Source organism: Trichosurus vulpecula, chromosome 3, assembly GCF_011100635.1.
Source record: "Trichosurus vulpecula isolate mTriVul1 chromosome 3, mTriVul1.pri, whole genome shotgun sequence".
Classification (NCBI taxonomy): domain Eukaryota; kingdom Metazoa; phylum Chordata; class Mammalia; order Diprotodontia; family Phalangeridae; genus Trichosurus; species Trichosurus vulpecula.
In genome coordinates, this window is record NC_050575.1 from 101102608 (window position 1) to 101123176 (window position 20569).

At 45.3% G+C, this 20569-nt stretch overlaps 1 protein-coding gene across 2 annotated transcripts in view; it reads left to right on the forward strand.

Annotated features, from left to right (window-relative positions):
• Positions 1-20569, forward strand: part of ACSS2 (acyl-CoA synthetase short chain family member 2) — a 30420-nt gene that overhangs the window by 6559 nt on the left and 3292 nt on the right. The window contains exons 3-11 of one of the 2 annotated variants that reach the window (XM_036749520.1): positions 11928-12019; positions 14375-14478; positions 14596-14668; positions 14976-15051; positions 15137-15251; positions 16000-16038; positions 19761-19898; positions 19991-20161; positions 20352-20485. In XM_036749520.1, the coding sequence (XP_036605415.1) occupies positions 11928-12019; positions 14375-14478; positions 14596-14668; positions 14976-15051; positions 15137-15251; positions 16000-16038; positions 19761-19898; positions 19991-20161; positions 20352-20485 (942 nt within the window). The remainder of the gene's footprint in view (positions 1-11927; positions 12020-14374; positions 14479-14595; positions 14669-14975; positions 15052-15136; positions 15252-15999; positions 16039-19760; positions 19899-19990; positions 20162-20351; positions 20486-20569) is intronic. The other variant, XM_036749521.1, reaches the window with a different exon arrangement.

Here is a 20569-nt window from a genome sequence, read left to right on the forward strand (position 1 = left end):
GATCAAAGGGTATGCACCGTCTTATGTCCCTTTCAGCCTCATTCCAAAGTGTTCTCCAGAATGGTAGGACTAGTTCACAACTCCACCAACGATGCATTAGTGTCCCAATTTTCCTACATCCCCTCCAGCATTCATCATTTTCATTTTCTGTCATGTTAGTCAATCTGATAGGTGTGAAGTTGTACCTCAGAACTGTTTTAATTTGTATTTCTCTAATCAGTAGTGATTTAGAGTATTTTTTTATGTGACTCTTGATAGCTTTGATTTCTTCTTATGAAAATTGTCTATCACATCCTTTGATAATTTATCAACTGGGGAATGGCTTTTCATAAATTTGACTCAGTTCCCTATATCTTTGATAAAGGAGGCCTTTATAAAATGAAATTGTTGTAAACTATTTTCCCAATTTCCTGTTTTCCTTCTAGTTTTGGCCACATGGTTTGGTTAATTTCATATAATCAAAATTAGCTATTTTACTTCCCCTGATTCTCTCGTTTCTCTACCCTTGCTACCAAAGGATGGGGTCCAGATTTGAGAGACAAGGAAGAGGTTTTCCTGTCTGTCCCAGCCTCATTCTTATTTTTCTTGGTTCTGTATCTAATGGGTTTATCCTTATCACCATCGTTTAGCCTGATTACCTTATGTAGATAGTAACTTTCTCCCTCCATGGTGGATCCTTGATATTTTTAGAACCTGCCCCTGAGGAGGCACAACTGAGTGGAGTGGGTAGGCTGTGGGTAGTTACAAACATGTCCTGTGGCCATGCTGAGTGGTTTCCTCTTCTGGGTATCGTCAATTCCATAAACATTTGAGAATGGCTAGGGTGAACTCTGGCAAGCCCCTTTAGGCCTCATTTTCTTCTGCTGTACAATCAAGGAGTTGGGCAAAATCCTTTCTAGCTCTGACATCCAATGGTTCTATGGCTCTGTCTTGCTAGGAGGAAGGAAGTGGTTTTCAGGAGTTCTTTTGCAACCTTTGGGGAGCTGTGTGAGAAGAGTCACATCTTCTTTTCCTGTCTCCCTCGACTCAAATAGGTATTGCAGCTAACACATGATGAAGATACAGAGAGGCAGCAAGCTTCACAGGGTGGTAGTACCCTGAGGGTCACTTCAGGCCCCAGGGTCTGAGCCTTGGCTCAGGAGGCTCTGTAATTTGATCTTATCCATCCTCTTAAAGGTGATCAGGCTACAGGAACCTGCTTCCCATTAATCACACAAACCAGAAACTGATTAACCAGATGCCAATGTATTGATTTACAATAGGAATATTCCTGGCTCCAGAAGTATTCTTACCTGTCTATAGGATGCCCTCCCTTTAATTAGTAAGTCTATCTGTTCAGGAAACCCAGTTTGTCGGAAAGTTTCCTTGGTAAGCTCTCGAGCTAGAATAGCTTGGTAAACTTTCTCTAGTCATAAGGAAATTTCTGACTAAAGAAGCTGGGTGTCACCTAGAACTAGAGTGACTGCTCCCCAGGGCAGTGTAGATATTTTCTTCCTCTTGGGTTCTACAGGCACCTTGTAGACCAATTTCTTCTGCCGTAACAACCTTAGCTCATGAGGGACAATATAATTAATTAGGTGACAGCTTTTTTGACTGAAGTGAAGAGACACTCATCTCAACCAGACCCCCTTTACAAACCATGGCCTTACTGACTTCTTATCCATTCTGTATTCTCCTTAGGGCACATTTCATTGGGTGGTATTTTCTGACTTGGTTCCCTGATTCTGGGAGTAGCCCCTACCTGCATGCTTCTATGGTGTGACTGAATAGGCATTCAGGAAACTTATTTGGATGGATGGGGGAAATGTCCTCTTCTCTTCACTGAGATTGGATTTCCCCTGACTCCCTAACTGCGCACCAAGGTCGCTCACAGAATACTAGCCATGGAGCTGGAGATGCCCTATCTTTTTCCACTTGTGCTTTGGGGGAGATTGGCCACATGTGCCTCTTGCAGGAAGAGGTAAAATTGCCCTTGTACTTCTTTCCCAGAGGCCCCTTTCATAGGATATTAGTGCTGGAAACAGACCTCAGAGGTTATCTGGGCCAAGGCCTACCAAATGCAGGAGTCCTCTTTACAACATAGTAATAATAAATCACATTTACATGGTACTTAAAAGTCAGTGAAGTGCTTTCCTCACAACAGTCTTGGAGCTAGGTATTACAGGTATTAACCTCATTTTACAGCCTTGGAGAAACTGAATAATTTGCCAGGCATCACATATCTGTTCAGTATTGAAGGCAAGATTGGAGTCATTGTCATCCCGACTCCAGTCAGCCGTCCAACCACTGGGTGACTGACCACCCATCCAGCCTCTCTGCTTTAAAGATTTCCAGTGATGGAGAAAACACTACCTCATAAGGCAGCCTGTTTTATTGGTGGAAGGCTCTAATTCTTGGAAAATCCTTCTTTATATTAAACTGAGACCTGCCTCTCTATAACTTAGCCTCAGAATTAGCACCTAATTCTGTCCTCTGAAGAATAATTTGGCTCCCCTCTTCCACTTGACAGCCCTTCAGTTATTTTTTTAATTCACTCAACATGCATTTATTAAACACTTACTGTGTGCAAAGCATTGTGCTAGGTGGTAGGGAATTCAAAGGCAACAGCGAAGTGGTCTCTGCCCTTGAGTTTATCATCTGCTTGATGGCTACAATATCTATGCAGACAAGTAAACATAAATTACTTGCAGTGTAGTTTTTTACGGGAGAAGAGCACAAATAATTAGAGGCTCAGGGGAGTCCATGCATACGAGGTGACGCTAGAGCTGAGAACTTCAGGAGAAGATCCTGTGCTTGGGGGATGCCCTGTCTGAAGGTTGAGGCAGGAGCTAGGTTGGGCTGTTGTGGCTAGAACACCGAATGTGCAAGGAGGAGGAATGTGAAGAAAGCTTAGAAAGGTAGGCTGGAGCTTACCTTAACTTTTCAGGCGGAATTGTGGCCCTGAAAAGAGAAGTCAGCTGTTTGAGATCACACAGCGAATTGGTAGCAGAGCTAGGAAGAAAACCCACTTAGCCTGACTCCCCATCCAAGGGTTTTCTACTCTAACATAGCCCCATGATTAAAGCAGAGTTTTAACCTCCAGGCCTGAGTTTAACTTGGGAAGGGGATATTTGGTGCTGGGGTATTGTGTTTTTTCTTGCATCACAGCAGGTGAAGGGGGTGGGGTTCTTCCCCAGGTGCTGGTCCCCGTTCCCTTGTTCCAGCTGTCACTTGAGCATTGCCAGTCTCTGCAAAGAAAGAAATTGGATCCTTCTCAGAGCCTCAGGTGGCTGTTTTCAGAGTGTCCTTTTCACATCTTGCTGCTGGGAGAGCCCTTAGAGAGCATCTCATCTAACCCCCACATTCTGCAAATGAGGAAGTAGTCTCAGAGAGGCTAGATGACTTGTGTGGGGTCACACACGAGCTTGCTGGTTTCTGCCATTAAGTAGCTGTATGGCTTGTTCCAGTTCTGCCCCCAGGATTTATGATCCTGGCCCTCAGAAGGTCATCTAGTGTCACCTCCATATTTTGCAGCTGAGTAAACTGAGGCTAGAGTTAAACGATGTGGCCAAAATCTTGAAAGTAGCAAGTGGCAGAGCCTAGGCCCTTTGATCCAGCGCTCTTTCCATTATACTACACACTTAACATGTGTGGCCTTTGGGAAGTCATTTCCCCTTTCTGGGCCTCAGCTTACCCATCTGCAAAAGGAGGGTGTTAGATAGATAGGATCATCTATTTTTAAAATCCTTTCAGTTGCAACATCCCATAGCTCTATAATAAGTCAGGTTTACATCGATAGTGCAGAGAGCAGGTTAAGCGTCCAGCCTTACACATTCTTTCTCACCGGCTTCTTGACTAGGTCTGAATCTCTTTCCCCTCCTTTATGATCCCTTCTCTAGCCGTCCAGGCCTCTTGTCAAGGTCCCATGGAATTCTGTTCCCTCTCCATAATTGTCTTCCCTTTACTTTGCTTTCTCTTTGTTCTCTTCCCCTTTCCTCCAGCCTCAAATAGCTGGTGTTTGACCGTAGCTGACAATGTATACAGTGCTTTGGCCTAGGAGATCCCCCCTTCTGTGAGAGACGAACTATGTCTATTCTCTTTTCTGACCCTTTAGTTTGTTTTTTTCTTTTCTGTTACACAGAGTTCAGCTTCCTTTTGGTGATCTTTTCATATACATTGTTAGTTGTGTGAATTGTTCTCTCAGTTCTGTTTATTTCACTCAGCATTCCCAAATCCCATTTATAATAACATCCCTAAGGAGTTATTTAGATTCTGTTTTAAGTCCTCCAGCAATAAAATCTTCCTTACCCCAGGAAGTACCTCATTACTGCAGGGTCTTGATTATGGGGAAGTTTTTCCTTATATTAAGCTGATGTTTGCCTTACTATAACTCTAACCCACATGTTCCTCGCTATGAAGCCACACAGAATAAGCCCAGTCATTCTTTACTATGACAAATAGTTGAGCACAGTGGGCATATTCTTCTAAATCTTCTTTTTTTAATCTAAAATCCCCAAGCCTGTCAGCTGTTCTTTGTAGACTATGTGGAGGACATCCATATTGTTGCCTAGCAACCATTAACCATTCCTTGTAACATTCTTAGGATTTGAAGTTCCCTCCACTATTTTATTTGGGTCTCATATTACCTGTGTCCATTTTACAGATGAGGAAACTTAGACTCTAAGGAGGGTACATTATTTGTCACACAGAATTAGTAACAGGCCCAGGACTAGATCCCAGATCTCGATTGCAAATGTCAGTCAGTCAAACATTTATTAAGTGCTTAATATGTGCCAAGCACTGTGCTAAGCTCTAGGGATACAAAGGAAGGCAAAAGACAGGCCCTGACCTCAAGGAGCTCATAATCTAACAGGGGAGACAACAAGCAAAAAATATGTACAAACAGGCTATGTACAGGACAAATCGGAAATAATTAATAGAATTAAGAGAGACTGGGGTAGGCTTCCAGTAGAAGGTAGGATTTTAGTTGGGACTTGAAGGAAGCTAGAGAAGCCAGAAGGTAGAGATGAGGAGGGAGAGCATTCCAGGAATGGAGGATGGCCAGAGAATGAATGCCCAGTGCCAAGAGATTGAATATCTTGTGCATATGACAGCAAGGAGGCTAGTATCACTGGCTTGAAGAGTACTTGGTGGGGGTAGGGAAGGAGCGGGGAGAGGGGGAAGGTCATGAAGAGCTTTGAATGCCAAACAGAAGCTTTTGTATTTGACGGGAGCCACTGGAGTTTACTGAATATGTGGGTGACATGATTGGACCTGTATTTTAGGAAAATCACATTGACAACTGAAAGGAGAATGATCTGGAAAGGAGAGACTTGAGGCAGGCAGACCCACCAGCGGGCTGCTGCAGTAATCTAGGTGTGAGGTGATGAGGGTCTGTAGTAGAGTGATGGCAGTATCAGAGGAGAGAAGGGGGCATATCTGAAAGATGCTGCAAAGGTGAAATCAACAGGTTGCATGAGGGTCGTGAGAGATAATGTGGAATCGAGGATGACATTTAGGTCGTGAGGCTAGGAGACCAGAAATGTTGCCCCCTACAGTAATAAGAAAGTTAAAAGAGGGAAGAGTTTAGGGGGAAAGATAATGAGTTCAATTTTGGACATGTTGAGTTTAAGATTTTTATTGGACTCCATTTTGAGATGTCTAAGAGGTAGTTGGATATATGAAATTGGACATCAGTAGAGAGGTTAGGACAGAGTAGGCAGTTCTGAGAATCATCAGCATAGAACGGGTAATCCATGGGGTCCAATGAGATCACCAAGCGAAGAAGTATAGAGGGAGAAGAGAAGAGGGCCTGGGACAGAGCCCTGAGGGACACCTGTGGTAAGAAGGCATGATCTGGATGAGCATCCAGTAAGAGACTGAGAAGCAGTGGTCACATAGCTAGGAAGAGAATCAGAAGAGAGTAGTGTCCTGAAAACCTAGAGAGAAGAGAGTATCAAAGAGGAGGGAGAGAGAATGGGAGGAGGGGGAGGAGGTTTGAAGAGGGATGAAAAGGTTTGGAGGGATCAGCAGTGTTAGAGGCTGCAGAGAGGTCAGGGAGAATGAGGACTGAGAAAAGGATTTGGCAACTAAGACACCATTAGTAACTTTGAAGAGAGTAGTTTTGTTTTATTGGCATTTCCAGACTCTTACTTTTATTTTCAATGATATTTTCTCTTTTTTCCCCTGTTATTAGTTTATTTATTTTTAGTTTTCAACATTCGCTTCCGGAAGTTTTAAATTTTCTCCCCCTCCCTCCCCAAGACAGCCTGCCATCTGATATTGGCTCTACATATACATTCCTAATAAACGTATTTTCACAATAGTCATGTTGTATAGGAGAATTATAATGAATGGGAGAAACCATGAGAAAGAAAAGAAAAAACAAAACAAAACAAAGAAAATAGTCTGTGTTGTTCTGCATTTAGACTCCATAGTTCTCTCTGGATGTGGATGGCATTTTCCATCATGAGTCCTTTGGAATTGTTTTAGGTCCTTGCATTGCTGAGAAGAGCTAAGTCTATCAAAATCAGATGTTGCACACTATGCTGTTACTATGTACAAGGTTCTCCTGATTCTCACTTCACCCAGCATCAGTTCATATAAGTCTTTCCAGTTTTTTCTGAAGTCGGCCTGCTCATCATTTCTTATGAAACAATAATATTACATTTCATTCATATATTACAACTTGTTCAGCCATTTCCTAATTGATGGGCATCCCCTCAATTTTCAGTTCTTGGCCACCACAAAGAGAGCTGCTATAAATATTTTTGTACATGTGGTTCCTTTTCCCATTTTTATGATCTCTTTGGGATATAGCCTTAGAAGCGGTATTGCTGGATCAAAGGGTGGTGCACATTTTTATAGCCCTTTGCATAGTTCCAAATTGCTCTCCAGAATGGCTCCACCAGTAATGAATTAGTGTTCTAATTTTCCTGCATCTTCTCCAACATTTATCATTTTCCTGTTCTGTCATGTTAGCCAATCCAATAGGTATGATGTGGTACCTTGGAGTTGTTTTAATTTGCATCTCTCTAGTCAGTAGTTGTTTAGAGCATTTTTTCATGATTATAGGGAGCTTTAATTTCTTCCTCTGAAAACTGCCTATTCATATCCTTTGACCATTTATCAGTTGGAGAATGACTTGTATTCTTGTAGATTTGACTCAATTCTCTATATATTTTAGACATGAGGCCTTTATCAGAGACACTAGTTGTAAAAACTCTATCCCAGTTTTTCGCTTCCCTCCTAATCTTGGTTTCATTGGCTTTGTTTGTGCAAAAACTTTTCAATTTAATGTAATCAAAATTATCCATTTTGCATTTCATAATGGTCTCTATTTCTTGTTTGGTCATAAAGTCCTACATTGTTCATAAGAAGAGAGCAGTTTTGGTGGAATGATGAGGTTGGAAGCTGGATTTTTAGGGGTTAAGAAGAGAGTGAGAGGAGAGGAAGTGGAGGCACCTATTGTAGATGGACTTTTCCAGGAGATCTGCTACAAAGGGTGGGGGATATATAGTATGACAGCAGGATGGAAGGATTAGGTGAGGGTTTTTTTGAGACCGAAGGTGATAATGGGCAAGTTTATAGGCAGTAGGGAATGAACCAGTAGACAGGGAGAGACTGAAGATAAGTGACAGTGAGGATGACAGAAGGAACAATCTGTTGGAGGAGACAGGATGGAATGGGATCATTTGTACAGGTAAAGAAGTGGGACCACCTCTTTGCTGAGATAGGGGTGAAGGAGGAGATAGTGGCAGAAGGCATCTGAGTGATATGAGAGGAGGAAGAGAAGCGGGAGCGTTTGGTGGATGGCCTCAATTTTTTCTGTAAAATATGAAGCGAGGATTTCAGCTGAGAGAATGGGAAGAGGAGGAGGAGGTTTGAAGAGGGATGAAAAGATTTGGAAGAGCCACTGGAGAGTGGGATTGTGAGTTAGTGAGGGACATATAGTAGGAGTGCCTAGCATCAGGGAGGACCCAGTTGAGGTTGTATGCCATATATTTATAGTGGACCTAGTCAGAACAATTTTGATTTTCTCTACCTTCATTTATTAGTACTTGTGTAGGAGTAAAGACAGCAGATGGTGGGAGTTATCCAAGGCTGAGGCTTGGTAGGGTGCAGTTGGCAGTATCTTAAGGGGTCCAAGGACTCAGGAGAAGAGAACAGTGTAGAGTTGACCTGGGTAACCAAGGGTTCAAGATGGTTAAAAGAAGAGAGAGTGGCTAGTGCAGGGGTGATAGCCGGGCAAAAATTGAGAGGTCAAAGGATTGGAAGTCCTGGTGTGGAAGAAGAGCAGGATTTGGTATGAGAAGGCAGAGAGAGAGGTGGAAAATGAATAGATAATGGTCAGATAAGGAGGTTTCAGAATTCTTGAATTTGGAGGTGGTGCATGTGGCAGGGATGGTAAGATCAAGGGTATGGTCATCTTTGTGTGTGGCTGAAGTGGGTTGGAGTAGTACATCAACTTGCAAGCAGCTATGTACAAGCAGGCTATGGTGTTCTTTTCATTATGCCATGCTGTCTCTCTGAGGGCCAGGGCAGACAGGTACCTGAGCTCTCTTGGCAGAAGGCCTGGGGAAGCCTGGCAAGAAGCCTGAGGGGTAGGCAAGAGAGCTCTGGGTCCAGGACTGAAATAGCCTGAGGAGGGGTGGGGTGGTGTTGGGGCAGGAATGAGACACCAGGGCAAAGCAGGAAAAGGACAGTGTGACACCAGCGAGCCAAGACTGAGCTCCATAGATGGGGCAGGGACCCTTCTTTATCTTCTCTATGATGCAGTAGGTTCAGTAAAGGTACAGTACCTCTCTTGAGGTAGTCATGTAACATTAGAGCAGGAAGGACCTTAGAAGTCATCTTGTGCACAATCAAGGAGCTAGAAATCAGCAGAGCCAGGATTTGAACCCACATGCAGTGTTCTTTCCACTAGACTGTGCAGCCCCTTTATTTGAAGGGGAAGCAACTAAGGCCACAGCCAGAAAACGGCAGAGCCAGGTCTCCTGGCTCCTAGCCCAGGACTCTTTAAAAAACTGTTTAATTTTTGTTATTTTGTACTTGACAAACACCAATTAACACGAACATTTCCATAGCCAAAGAAGAGCTGAAAAATAGGATTATATATAAAACTGCAAATCTCTGTTATGAACCCAGTACTGTTTTTATTTCCTCGCTGTACCTCCCCTTCCCAGTTCCTGTTTTCAGCTACCCATTCACAGAGCTGGAATGATAGACACCCCCAGGACCAGCTTCTCAGCTCCACCTACTTCCTCAGGACTATTTGTGATAACTCATGACTCAGGTGCCTTTCTCTGCTCCACCCCATGTAACTTTCCACAATCCCATAGTGTAATATGACAAATGATTAAAACTACAGTAGTGATGCAGACCATTTCTACTGGTAATAAAAGGATTTATTTTATATGTGGGTCACTTGGGCCCTTTCTTTCCTGGTTCTGAGGGTCAGGGCTTCACTTCCTCATTTGAAAGCAGCTCTTTAGATGAGATGTGAGGTGGGGTAAGAACCTCAGACCTTGCCCAGCTGCATCTTGCCCATTGACTGTCCTTTCCTTTCCTCCTGAGTCAAACCCTAATCCATATTCGGAGAGTAGGAGGCAGCAAGGTTATTACCATCCTTTAAAAAGAAATAATTATCTAATGGGTGTTATGAATCTTTCCTGAGTAGTTTATTCACACTGCAAACTCTGGGGTTTACTGTTCTACAGGAGGGGAGACGAAAGGATGAAACCTGTCCGTATATAGCGCCTGGTTAGAGAAATAGGACTCATTCATGGTACAGTCAGAAGACAAGATCAGACAGGATAGAATTAGGTGTATGGTTCAGGCTTCCAGTTGCTGTAGAAAATCAGAAAGGTTTGTGATCATTGTGGCCTAAATGAATTGTGAAAGGCTTCATGTAAGAGGTAAGATTTGAAGCTTGATTAAAACTTGGGTCATCACCCATACAAAGGTCAGTTTAGCCCTACTGATGGGGACTGAGCCTCCTTGTAAGCTTGTTTTGCTTGGATTCTAGGTTAAAGGACCCAGGGCTTGCCATCTGGGTGGGTGGGGGGCATCTTAAGTGGACAGAGCATTGGGCCTGGATTCAGGAAGATCCGAGTTACAATCCAGCTTCAGACACTTATTTCCTAGCTGTGTGACCCTGAGCAAATCATTTACCCTCTGTCTGGTCTCATCTATAAAATGGAGATGATAAAAGCACTTACCTCCCAGCATTGTTGTGAAGATCGAATGAGATAATATTTGTCAAAGACCTTAGCGCAGTGCCTAACACATAGTAGGCGCTTAATCAATGCTTGTTTCCTTTCTTTCCTAGGCAAAGTTAGAAATCCATTTATCCCTTGGGCTGGGCTTTGGGACATATGGTTTGACTCCTGCTAGAGGAACAGTATTTATTGCTGGCCTAGAGCTGGATTTTCTCAGAGAAAGCGAACACTAGGGAAAATGGAATAACTGTATCAATAATTTAGGATAAGGACAGATTGGAGTCCCTTATGGGCATGAAAGGAAAAGGCTGTACACGTTTCATACGTGCAAGTATGTTTGTGTACGCCTATTCATCTGTGCACATTTGGGTAGGTTTGTGCATAAGGTATGTCTGTTTTGTACAGGCTGGTGTTGAAGTAAAAAAATATTAATACTAATACTAAGAAGTGTTTAGGTACCAGTTTTCCAGAAATTAATTTATCATTAATCTATATCTATTCCTAGCTTAGAGAGATGTACACACTGGCATAGTTCCCCATGTCCTCTGACATGATTCTGAACCAAGATTTCAGTTAACATTTGTAAGACCCTTGAAACAAGAAAAGATGTCTTAAAATTCCATTTGGATTAACATTTCATGATTGAGCAATCAAGTCACCATCTCATATCTCCAGGACCATTTTCCTCACTCCTGGGGAGCTCCTTTCTTCTATCTTACTCCTTTCTCAGTGGAGGAGGGTGGGTGCTAGTCCTCAGTCATTTCCTGTGGACAGGTAAAGAGCAGACTGCCCTTAGGTCAATAACCACATCATGGTAGGGGTGGGGAAAGCAGTGATGTGAACAAGACAAGTTCTTCTTTATTAAAAGGTTATTCTTAATCCATATCCATAGAGGAAAATATTATTTCTTTGTATTTTTGAAGAAGCCAAAAAAAGATATTTTTTAATATGCTTCCACACTGGTCTTCACATACATGCTGGTTCATGCGGAGGGAGCATCCAGGCATGTTAGTTCATGTGCATTCAGGTGAACATGGGTATGTGGAATGGGAGGTAGTACTTTTTGAAAGCACCCTAATTGACACCTTTCAGAGGCTTTCCCAAGGCTCTCTGCTATCATGTGTTTGGCCCAGGAAATGGCCTTCCTACCCTGAACATTTCAGGCACTGGTTCATTGATCTAAGCTCCCTGTATTTGACCTGGATTTCTGGGAATTCTGATTGTTTCCTGACTCCTAAAAAGCCTCCTCAGTGTTCCAGGTTTGGATTGAGGTGAGGAGTGTGACTGATTTGCTCAGTTCAGTGATCCCTTGGCTTCTGAAGCCCTTGACAAGGTTAGGATAGTCCTATCCTTAGGACAGTCCCATGGGAGAGAGCACATTCCTGGCCTCTGCTCCCCATACCCCTTTCTATCCCCACTTCAGGTACTTGTTACACCTGTCTCCTAGGTTTGAGTAGTTTTCGTCCTGGCTTTCACTGAGCCAATCCCTCCTCTGAACAGCCCTGGGAGAGAGAGGAGAAGAGGGAGGGATAATCACCCAGTCTTACTGAGGCTCAGAGAGGGAATAATGCCTTTCCCAAAGTCCCATACCAAATGTAGCCCTGACAGAGGAGATCTTAGACGTCAGCTTGCCTGCCAGCAGGTGGAATACAAGGGTTTACATTTGTAGTTGTCCTTGGGGATTTCTAAAGAGTGTCCATTGATACAAGTTCCCCTGGTGTCTCTCAGGGAAGGCAATGAGCCTGGGGAAGCCACCCAGATCACCTACCAAGAGCTCCTGACCCAGGTGTGTCGGTGCGCTAATGCCCTCCGGAAGCAGGGTGAGTACTGAAGGCTGCACAAGGCAAGGCAAGTCAGAAAGCATTTGTTGGTCCTATGGTGTTCCAGGCACTATACTGAGCATTGGGGATGCAAGCAAAGGCAAACAGAAAAAGAAAGCAGTTCCCCCATGCAAGTAGTTCATGACCTAATGGGGGAGGGAACATTCAAACAACTGTGTACAAACAAAGTATGGAGAGGAAAAATTGGAGGAGATATATCTCAGAGAGAAGGCCCTAAGATTAAAGAGCATCAGGAAAAGCATCTTGAAGAAAGTGGGACTTTAGCTGAGACTTGGAAGAAGCCAGAAGATGGAGAGGAGGAGAGAGAAAATTCCAGGCATGGAAGATAGTGAAAATGCTAAGGTTAAATGTTAGGGTTAAAGATGTGGGGTCTAAGAAGACTGGAAAGGTTAAGAAGGGGCCAGATTTATGAAGGGCATTAGAAACCAAACAAGATTTTATATTCAATATTGGAGGTAGTAGGGATCCACAGGAGTTTACTGAATGGGAGGAGGTGGGTGGGGTGACACGATTATATCTGCACTTTAGAAAGATTAAGTTTGGCAGCTGAGTGGAAGAAGGACTGGAATGGGGAGAGACTTGAGGCCGGGAGAACAACTAGCAGGCTACTGCTGTAGTCAAGGTGTGAGGTGATACTAGCCTAGACCAGAGTGGTGGCAGTGGCAGAGAAGATTTGGCAACAGATAGGATATGGGAGGTGAGGGAGAGTGAGGAGTCGAGGATGACACTTAGGTTTTCAGCATGGGATGCTGGGAGGTTGGTGGTAAGCCCCACAGTAATAGGGAAGTCAGGAAGAGGGAGGGTTTTTTTTATTTTTAGTTTGCAACCCACGGTTCTACATAATTTCGAGTTCCAGAGTTTCTTCCCTCCTTCCCCCCCTCCCTCCCCAAGACAGTGTAGAATCCCATATAACTTCCACGTATAACTTTGCATTGAATTAATTTACACACTAGGCAAGTTGTGGAGAAGAATTATGACCAATGGAATGAATCATGGAAAAGAAGAAACAGAACCAAAAAAAAAACACAACCCAAAAACAAATACAAAAGAGAGAAAAAAAAAGGGGGAGAAAAAGGCTAGCATGAAGTGTGCCTCAATCTGCATTCATACTTCATAGTTCTTTCTCTGGATGTGGATAGCATTCCCCATCGTGAGTCCTTTCGAGTTGTATTTGCACCTTGTGTTGCTGAGAAGAGCAAAGTCTGTCAGGGTTGGTCCTCACAGAATCCATATATCTGTGGTTGTGTACAATGTTCTCCTGGCTCTGCTCTGCTCATTCAGCATTATGTCATGTAGGTTTTTCCAGGTTGTTATGAAGTCCGTATCATCCCCATTTCTTATAGCACAATAGTATTCCATTAGCTTCATATACCACAACTTGTTCAGCCATTCCCCAATTGATGGACATCCCTTTGATTTCCAATTCTTAGCTACCACAAAAAGAGCCGCTATAAATATTTTTGTACAAATGGGTCCTTTTCCCGCTTGTGTGATCTCTTTGGGATACAACCCTAAAAGTGGTATTGCTGGGTCAAAAGGTATGAACATTTTTATAGCCTTTTGGGCATAGTTCCAAATTGCTCTCCAAAATGGCTGGATCAGTTCACAACTCCACCAGCAATGTAACAATGTTCCAATTTTCCCACATCCTCTCCAGCATTTATCATTTTCCTGTTTTGTTATTTTAGCCAATCTGACAGGAGAGATATGGTATCTAAGAGTTTTGATTTGCATTTCTCTAATCAGTAGTGATTTCGAGCATTTTTTCATATGCCTATAGATATCTTTAATTTCTTCCTCTGAAAACTGCCTGTTCAAATCCTTTGACCATTTCTCAATTGGGGAATGACTTGTATTCCTATATATTTGGTTCAGTTCCCTGTATATTTTGGAAATGAGGCCTTTATCAGTGACACTAGTTGTAAAGATTTTCCCCCAATTTTCTGCTTCAGAGGGAGGGTTTAAGGGGAAATTAAGATAATGAGTTTAGTTCAGATATGTTAAATTTAAGGTGTCTTCAGAACATCTAGCTCAAGATGTTCAATAGGCAGTTGGAGATTCAAGACTGGAGGTTCAGGCAGGAGAAGTAGATGTGAGATCTTTCTGTCATTAGCATAGAGATGATCATTGAATCCATGAGAGCTGATGGTATTACCAAGTGAAATAGTACAGAGACAGAGAAGAGAAGAGGGCCCCAGACAGAGCTGATGGCGACACTCATGGGCCCAGGAGACTTGAGGAGGGCGTAAGATTGAGAGAGAGTAAGCCAGAGGGGACAGATGGCTGGAGAGTGGAAAGATCAACAAGCGCATAGGCCGTATCTCCTGATTGCAGGCATTCGGAAGGGTGACCGTGTATCCATCTACATGCCCATGATCCTGGAGCTGGTGGTGGCCATGCTTGCCTGTGCTCGTCTTGGTGCACTGCATTCTATCGTGGTAGGGGTCTTAGGGGACAGAAAGTGTTGGGTGGGGGATGACAGAAGCTCTGGGACCCTAATGGAGCTCATTTCCTTACCCCAAGACCCCACCCTCAGTTTCCCCTTACTCCCTCAGTTTGCAGGCTTCTCGGCTGATTCCTTATGTGAGCGGATCCTGGACTCAAGCTGTAGCCTCCTTATTACAGCAGGTGACTGGGTCCTCTCTCTCTAGGCTAGGCTGGCTCTTCCAGGCAATCTTCCAGCTCCTGGTTGGCTCTTCCCAGGTTAGGTGGGGGAGTGGGAGGAGGAGAGCTGTACCGAATCTTGTAAGGAAGTAAGTGAAGCCCCTATATGGACTCTCTGATGGGAAAACCAGTAGCTGTTCAGGAGAGCCCCCTTCCAAGTGCTTTGCCCTCACCTGTCCTTTTTCTGGCACTGGCCCCATTGACTAAGGCCTTCTCTTGCCTCTGGCAATCAGGGAGGGAGCTGGGAGCATAATGCCCACTCTTCCCACAGATGCCTTCTATAGGGGAGAGAAACTAGTGAACCTGAAGGAGCTTGTGGATGAGGCCCTGCACAAGTGCCGGGAGAAGTAAGTCTTCTACTCTGAGTTCCCCATAGGTTTTCCTTAGGTTCTCCCTGCCGCCATACCTCACAGGGCCGCCTTTGTTCTCTAGGGGCTTCCCAGTGAAGAGCTGCATTGTAGTCAAGCACCTTGGCCGAGCAGAGCTGGGCACGGGTGATTCTCCCAGCCATTCCCCCCCATTGAAGAGGCCATGCCAGGACTTGCAGGTAGGCCCCTTCTCCCCACGTGCCCTCATCGATATGTACAACTGTCATAGTATTATCATAATTACTTCTGGAGCAACTCAGGCAAGGAGATGCATGTAGTCAGGGAGAATGGCCAGTGTCCACAGCAAGGAGATAGTCTGGCTTGGGAGGCTGTAGTATGTGTATATATTGTAGATTGATTGGGAATGGGGGAAGGCAGCAGCACGAAAGTACCAGTTGGGAGCACCCAGCTCCCCTGGGGTTCTAGTTGGTATGAAAACCCCTGGGGGGCAGTATCCATTCTTTGTGAGCTGTTGGCTTCATCTGGGCCTATGAGATTGGAGACTGACCCTCTTGGCAAGGGGTGCTCTGTAGTTGGCCCCTGTGGTGAGCCCAGGTGTGGAGGTTGGGGGATGCCTCACCCCATTTTTTAGACGGGCCTCCAGGAAAGAGTCTTAGATGAGCACAGGCAAGCATGACTATTACCAGCTCCTTTTTGAGCCTCCAGGAAAGAGTCTTGGAAACTTGATGGTTATTTGTTCACCTACTTTTGGCTGGAAAATGGTAGGCTTGGGCCTCTAGACCTAAGAGCTAAGTTTGGGGCAGCTCTGAGGTCACAGGGTTCCTGAGGTGGGGGATCAGATCTTGGGGGGCAGTCAGAGGAGTAGCTGAGGAACCCTTGGGTGGTGGCTTGGGGTTGGGGATCTTAGTTCCATCCCTTTGTTACTTCCCTCCCCTACTCACCAGCCTCTCCATGGGCTTTTAACAGGACAAAACGAAAGAGAAACCCATGTCCAAGCGGCCCCAGGTATCCACTGTCCCAGGCACTGCTTCACTGTGCCCTTGTCTGTGTGTACATCTGTTTTGCACCTGCTTGCCCTGTTAGTGTGGACTTGAGCTTGCTTCATGGTCCCTGAGACCTCTGCTGACCTCACTCTGGTCATCAGCCACTACACTATGCATCTGCTTCTAGGGCTTAGCCCAGTACTTGGCACATAGTAGGTGGTTAATAAATGCTATTTGGACTCTGACTGACGTACTGGGAAGGATGACCGTGTGAGGTGCATCTCTCTGGGAAGGGAGCCCAGGAATTGGTAAAAAAAAAAAAAACAAAAAAAAAACCAGCCAACCAAACCAACCAAAAACCCAGCACCATACAGTGGGAAGAGTTAAGAAGGCCAAGGTTCTGGCTCTGACGTAGTCCCTCATCGGCTTTGTGCCCTTGCACAAATCTTTTCAGTTCAACAAGCATTTATCTAGTGCTTGCCGTGTACAGGGTCTGAGTAAGTTTTCTAAATTTATTCTCTAGTAGGTTCCTTGTTCCCTGGAGTCTTGCTTTTCCTTTTAAATCCACACAGGTAGCAGGATCAAGCTCTCTGGTAGATGCACAGTAGTGGGAAAGAAGGACTTACTTTTTTATGCCTGCCAAGTATAAGGAAAAGGGATAAAAGATAAGAGACAATTTGGGGTTTCTATGGATACCCAAATATCATTTTGGCCATTTGTTGCATAAACCTAGGCTACAAAGATAACAGCAGTGTAGAAAGGATATGTTTGGCTTTCTTCTGGCTCTGCATAGCTTCAGGTGAAATTTCTAACCAGTAAAGAAATTACCAAGAAGCAGGCATGGGACTGAGAATCAGAAAAAGCAAGAGTCCTAGGCAGTTAACCACTGGATAACTGAGAGTTAACTCTTATCATCGAGTTCCTATCGGAAGAGTGTTTTATTGCTGTAGGTTTTGAGCTGTGAGCCACTGTTCTGGGGATATAAAGACAGAAGTGGAAATCTCTACTCTCCAAGTGCTTACATTCTTCTGAGCCTCAGTTTGCTTATCTGTAAAATGAGGAGGTGGAATTTAGTACAGTAAAGAAACCACTTTTTTATTTACAGAGGAGATGGGGAGTGGCAGTGAGCTGCCCAGAGCTGCACCATGGATTTGTGGCAGAGCCAGGACTCTGGGGCTGTTTCTAGTTTCCATGATCTGTGGTGTCCAGATCTGTGCGAGGCAGGCAGTCGTGCTGGAGAAATGGGACCAGAGCAGAGTCTGCTGGGAAGGCAGGGTATGCATGCACACAGGCATAGAGAATCAAGTAGTAGACTGGATAGAGGTCACAGTATAGTTCATATTTAGGAGAGATTCAAGGTTAAAAAAGAACGGACTTTCTGTGAGCAACAATATTTGAGAAATTCTTTCTGGAGGAGGAACTTGAATGATGATAAAGTTAGGGTTGTCATTTTGAGGGACCTCCCTGAAGGCTCCTTTCATAGCAGCACTGGTGCTGGTGGGGTAGAAAACCAGAAACCTTGGCTGCTTTTGTTTCCTGTGTCCCACAGTCCTTTCAAACCCTGGATCCTGGACTTAGCCTCTTTCCCTGCAGGTGTGTCTGATTAGCCATTCTTGGGTACTGGCCTTGGGGTTGGCCCTCGATATATCATGGTATGCAGAGAACACTACTTGACCTTAGTACAGATTAAATGAATGGCTAAGTTATGTGTGTGGAGGGAAAGAAGGGTGGGGGGGACAAGTAGAAGCCACAAGGGGTGAGGGAAAATGCTATTCACCAGCTCTGGACAATGGAGTTGCATCACTTTTCCTGCCCCCCACAAGGCCATTTTAGGATAAACTCGAGGCTGTTAGACCCTCACCCAGCATGTAAACTAATTTCCCCAAGGGGTGACATAGTTTGAAAATATAAGCAGATTGAGGGAGGTTTTTGATAGATTGCTAGACAGAAGATATATAAGGCTGAGAAATTCGGATGTTTGGGGACATCATGGGAGGACAGCTATCATGAGAGACACCATCAGTACCTGGCTTCTGGGCTGACTCTGGGACTGGTCCATTTCCAAAGTCTGACCCTGTAAACAGGTTTCTGTAGGCATCCTGGCCTGGGGCAGGGGGCTTCAGATCCAGTTGCCCAGACCCACATGGGGCATGTGTGCACAGAGTCCTCCTAAGCTGCCCACAGGCAGTAGAGGGAGCTCCAGCTCCTGATCCCTCCTGCCCTAGGTAGTAGGAATGACATCTTCCTTGCTGACTCGGGGCTTGGGCTTTGAACTTTGAGATACAAGGAACTGGGGACTCGCACAGAAGCTGCCACAAAGCTAACAAGGCCGAGTGGCATCCGGGCCTTTGCTGCTTCTAGTGTTTGTGCATATGCATTCCTGCTCCTAAGCTGTGGACACTCATGCATCAACATGCTTGTCTGTGTATGTGTGTGTGAGTGTGAGTGTGTGTTGAGAGCATATTAGCCTTGAGAGCTGATCCCTGGGGAGCCTGGCAGAACCTCCTGGCATGAACCACTGCCCCTGAGAGAAGTGGTTCTGGGGTGGGAAGGTGAGCTAAGGGGGAGGCTGGTGCCATGCCCCACATTGTTACCAGTGAAAATTCTGATCCTTCCCTCTCTGACTCTTGGGAACACTGTCAATTCCATGGTTTTTGTTGGGGGTTCTTCCCATCTTCAAATCCCCATCATTTTATGGAGCACCTACTATGTGCCCTGTGACCACTGCATTATAGTACTTTCTAGGGAAGGAGGAAATGCAGTTTCAGTTCTTGAGCTCATTCTGGTCAGAGAAACGTGACTTATACATGGAACTATATATTAATGATCACACACCAGAGGATGGAATTCAGGACTGTGGTTTAGTCTCCAAACACTGTAGGAAATCTGAGGAGGGAGATCAGAGTAGCTAGGGTGATCAGAGATTGCTTCCCAAAGGAGGGGAACTTGAAGGGTGAACAGGTTTTAGATGGCAAGGTCATGGGAGAAAGGGGAAGTTGTAATAACTCTGTGGGGGCGGGGAGCGGTATAAGAGGGTGGGGATTGGTCAGAAAGAAACCAATCTGACTGGAGTGGAGTGTTCGTCAAAGAGTCATAGATGAAGTTGGAGCAGGAGAGTGGGGCTGAGTTGCAGAGGACATTGAATATCAAGCAGAGATTCTTGGATTTGACCCCAAGGAAATGGAGCCACCCTAGGTTCACAGGCAGGTAAAGGATATCTGGTCCAGTTCCCCCATCTGCAAAATGAAAGTGCTATCAGTGTCCTCTAAGGGCCTTTTGGCTCTAAATCTGTGCTTTGGGAAGGTTAATCTGGTAGTATGAGGGCCATGGATTGTAGCAGGGCCTTAAAATGGGGGAGACTATCAAGGAGGAAACTATGACAGCAATCCAGAAAGTTGGTTAAGGGCCGAATGTAGGATGGTAGCGGCACAAAGGGAGGAGAACTACATAGGCCTGGTGGCTGGGGCCACCCTCAGGCCATCTCTGGGATTTTGTGTGAGAAACTGAATGAGGCCCATTCAGGGCTGAACGGAAGTATTCACACAAAGTCCTGACTATGCATCTGTGGGACTTGTGTACTAATCCCAGGTAGACCATGAAGGGGATTGGTGCCATGGCCGTTTGGGGAGTCCAAGCCTTGGGAATTCCCCTTAGCTGGTGACTCAGGTCAAGACCCTTAGGGCATCCCTCCAAAACCACCCTGGACATATTTCTCGTCCTCCCTCCCTCCTCCTGTCCCTCCAGATCCCCTGGAATCAGGGGGTTGACCTGTGGTGGCATGAGATCCTGGGGGACGCAGGGGAGGAGTGTGAGCCCGAGTGGTGCGACGCAGAGGACCCACTCTTCATCCTTTATACCAGTGGCTCCACTGGCAAGCCCAAGGTCAGTGCTTGGGAGGGTGAGGGTTGGGTGGGCACATGAGTAGGAGGGGACTAGGATGAGCCCTAACTCTCTGCCTCACACTCTTGCCACAGGGAGTGGTACACACAGTAGGGGGATATATGCTCTACGCAGCTACCTCCTTCAAGTATGTCTTTGACTTCCACGAGGACGATGTGTTTTGGTGCACAGCAGACATCGGCTGGATCACTGGGCACTCCTATGTCACCTATGGGCCTCTGGCTAATGGGGCTACAAGTGTCCTGGTGAGACAGGGTGGGCTATCCAGCTTGGGACGAGGGTCAGGTCCCAAGGCTTCTGGGGAGATGGGGCCTGGGTGGTTTTGGACAGGGGCCTCAGAGGGAGGGGCAGAGGCTCTGGTAGGGTAAGGTGTTCCAGTGGGTAGGCCTTGGGGATGGTTGAGGGAACATGGGGTAACATCTTGGTTGGGCACAGTTTGAGGGGATCCCCACGTACCCTGATGTGAGTCGCTTATGGAACATTGTGGACAAGTACAAGGTGACCAAGTTCTACACGGCACCCACAGCTATCCGCCTGCTCATGAAGTTTGGGGATGAGCCTGTCACCAAGTAAGGCCCAGTCCCTCACCTCACCTTTGCCTTCCTCCTTGGCACCCCTGAGGCAGTGGAATCAATTTTCCTTATTGTAGAGAT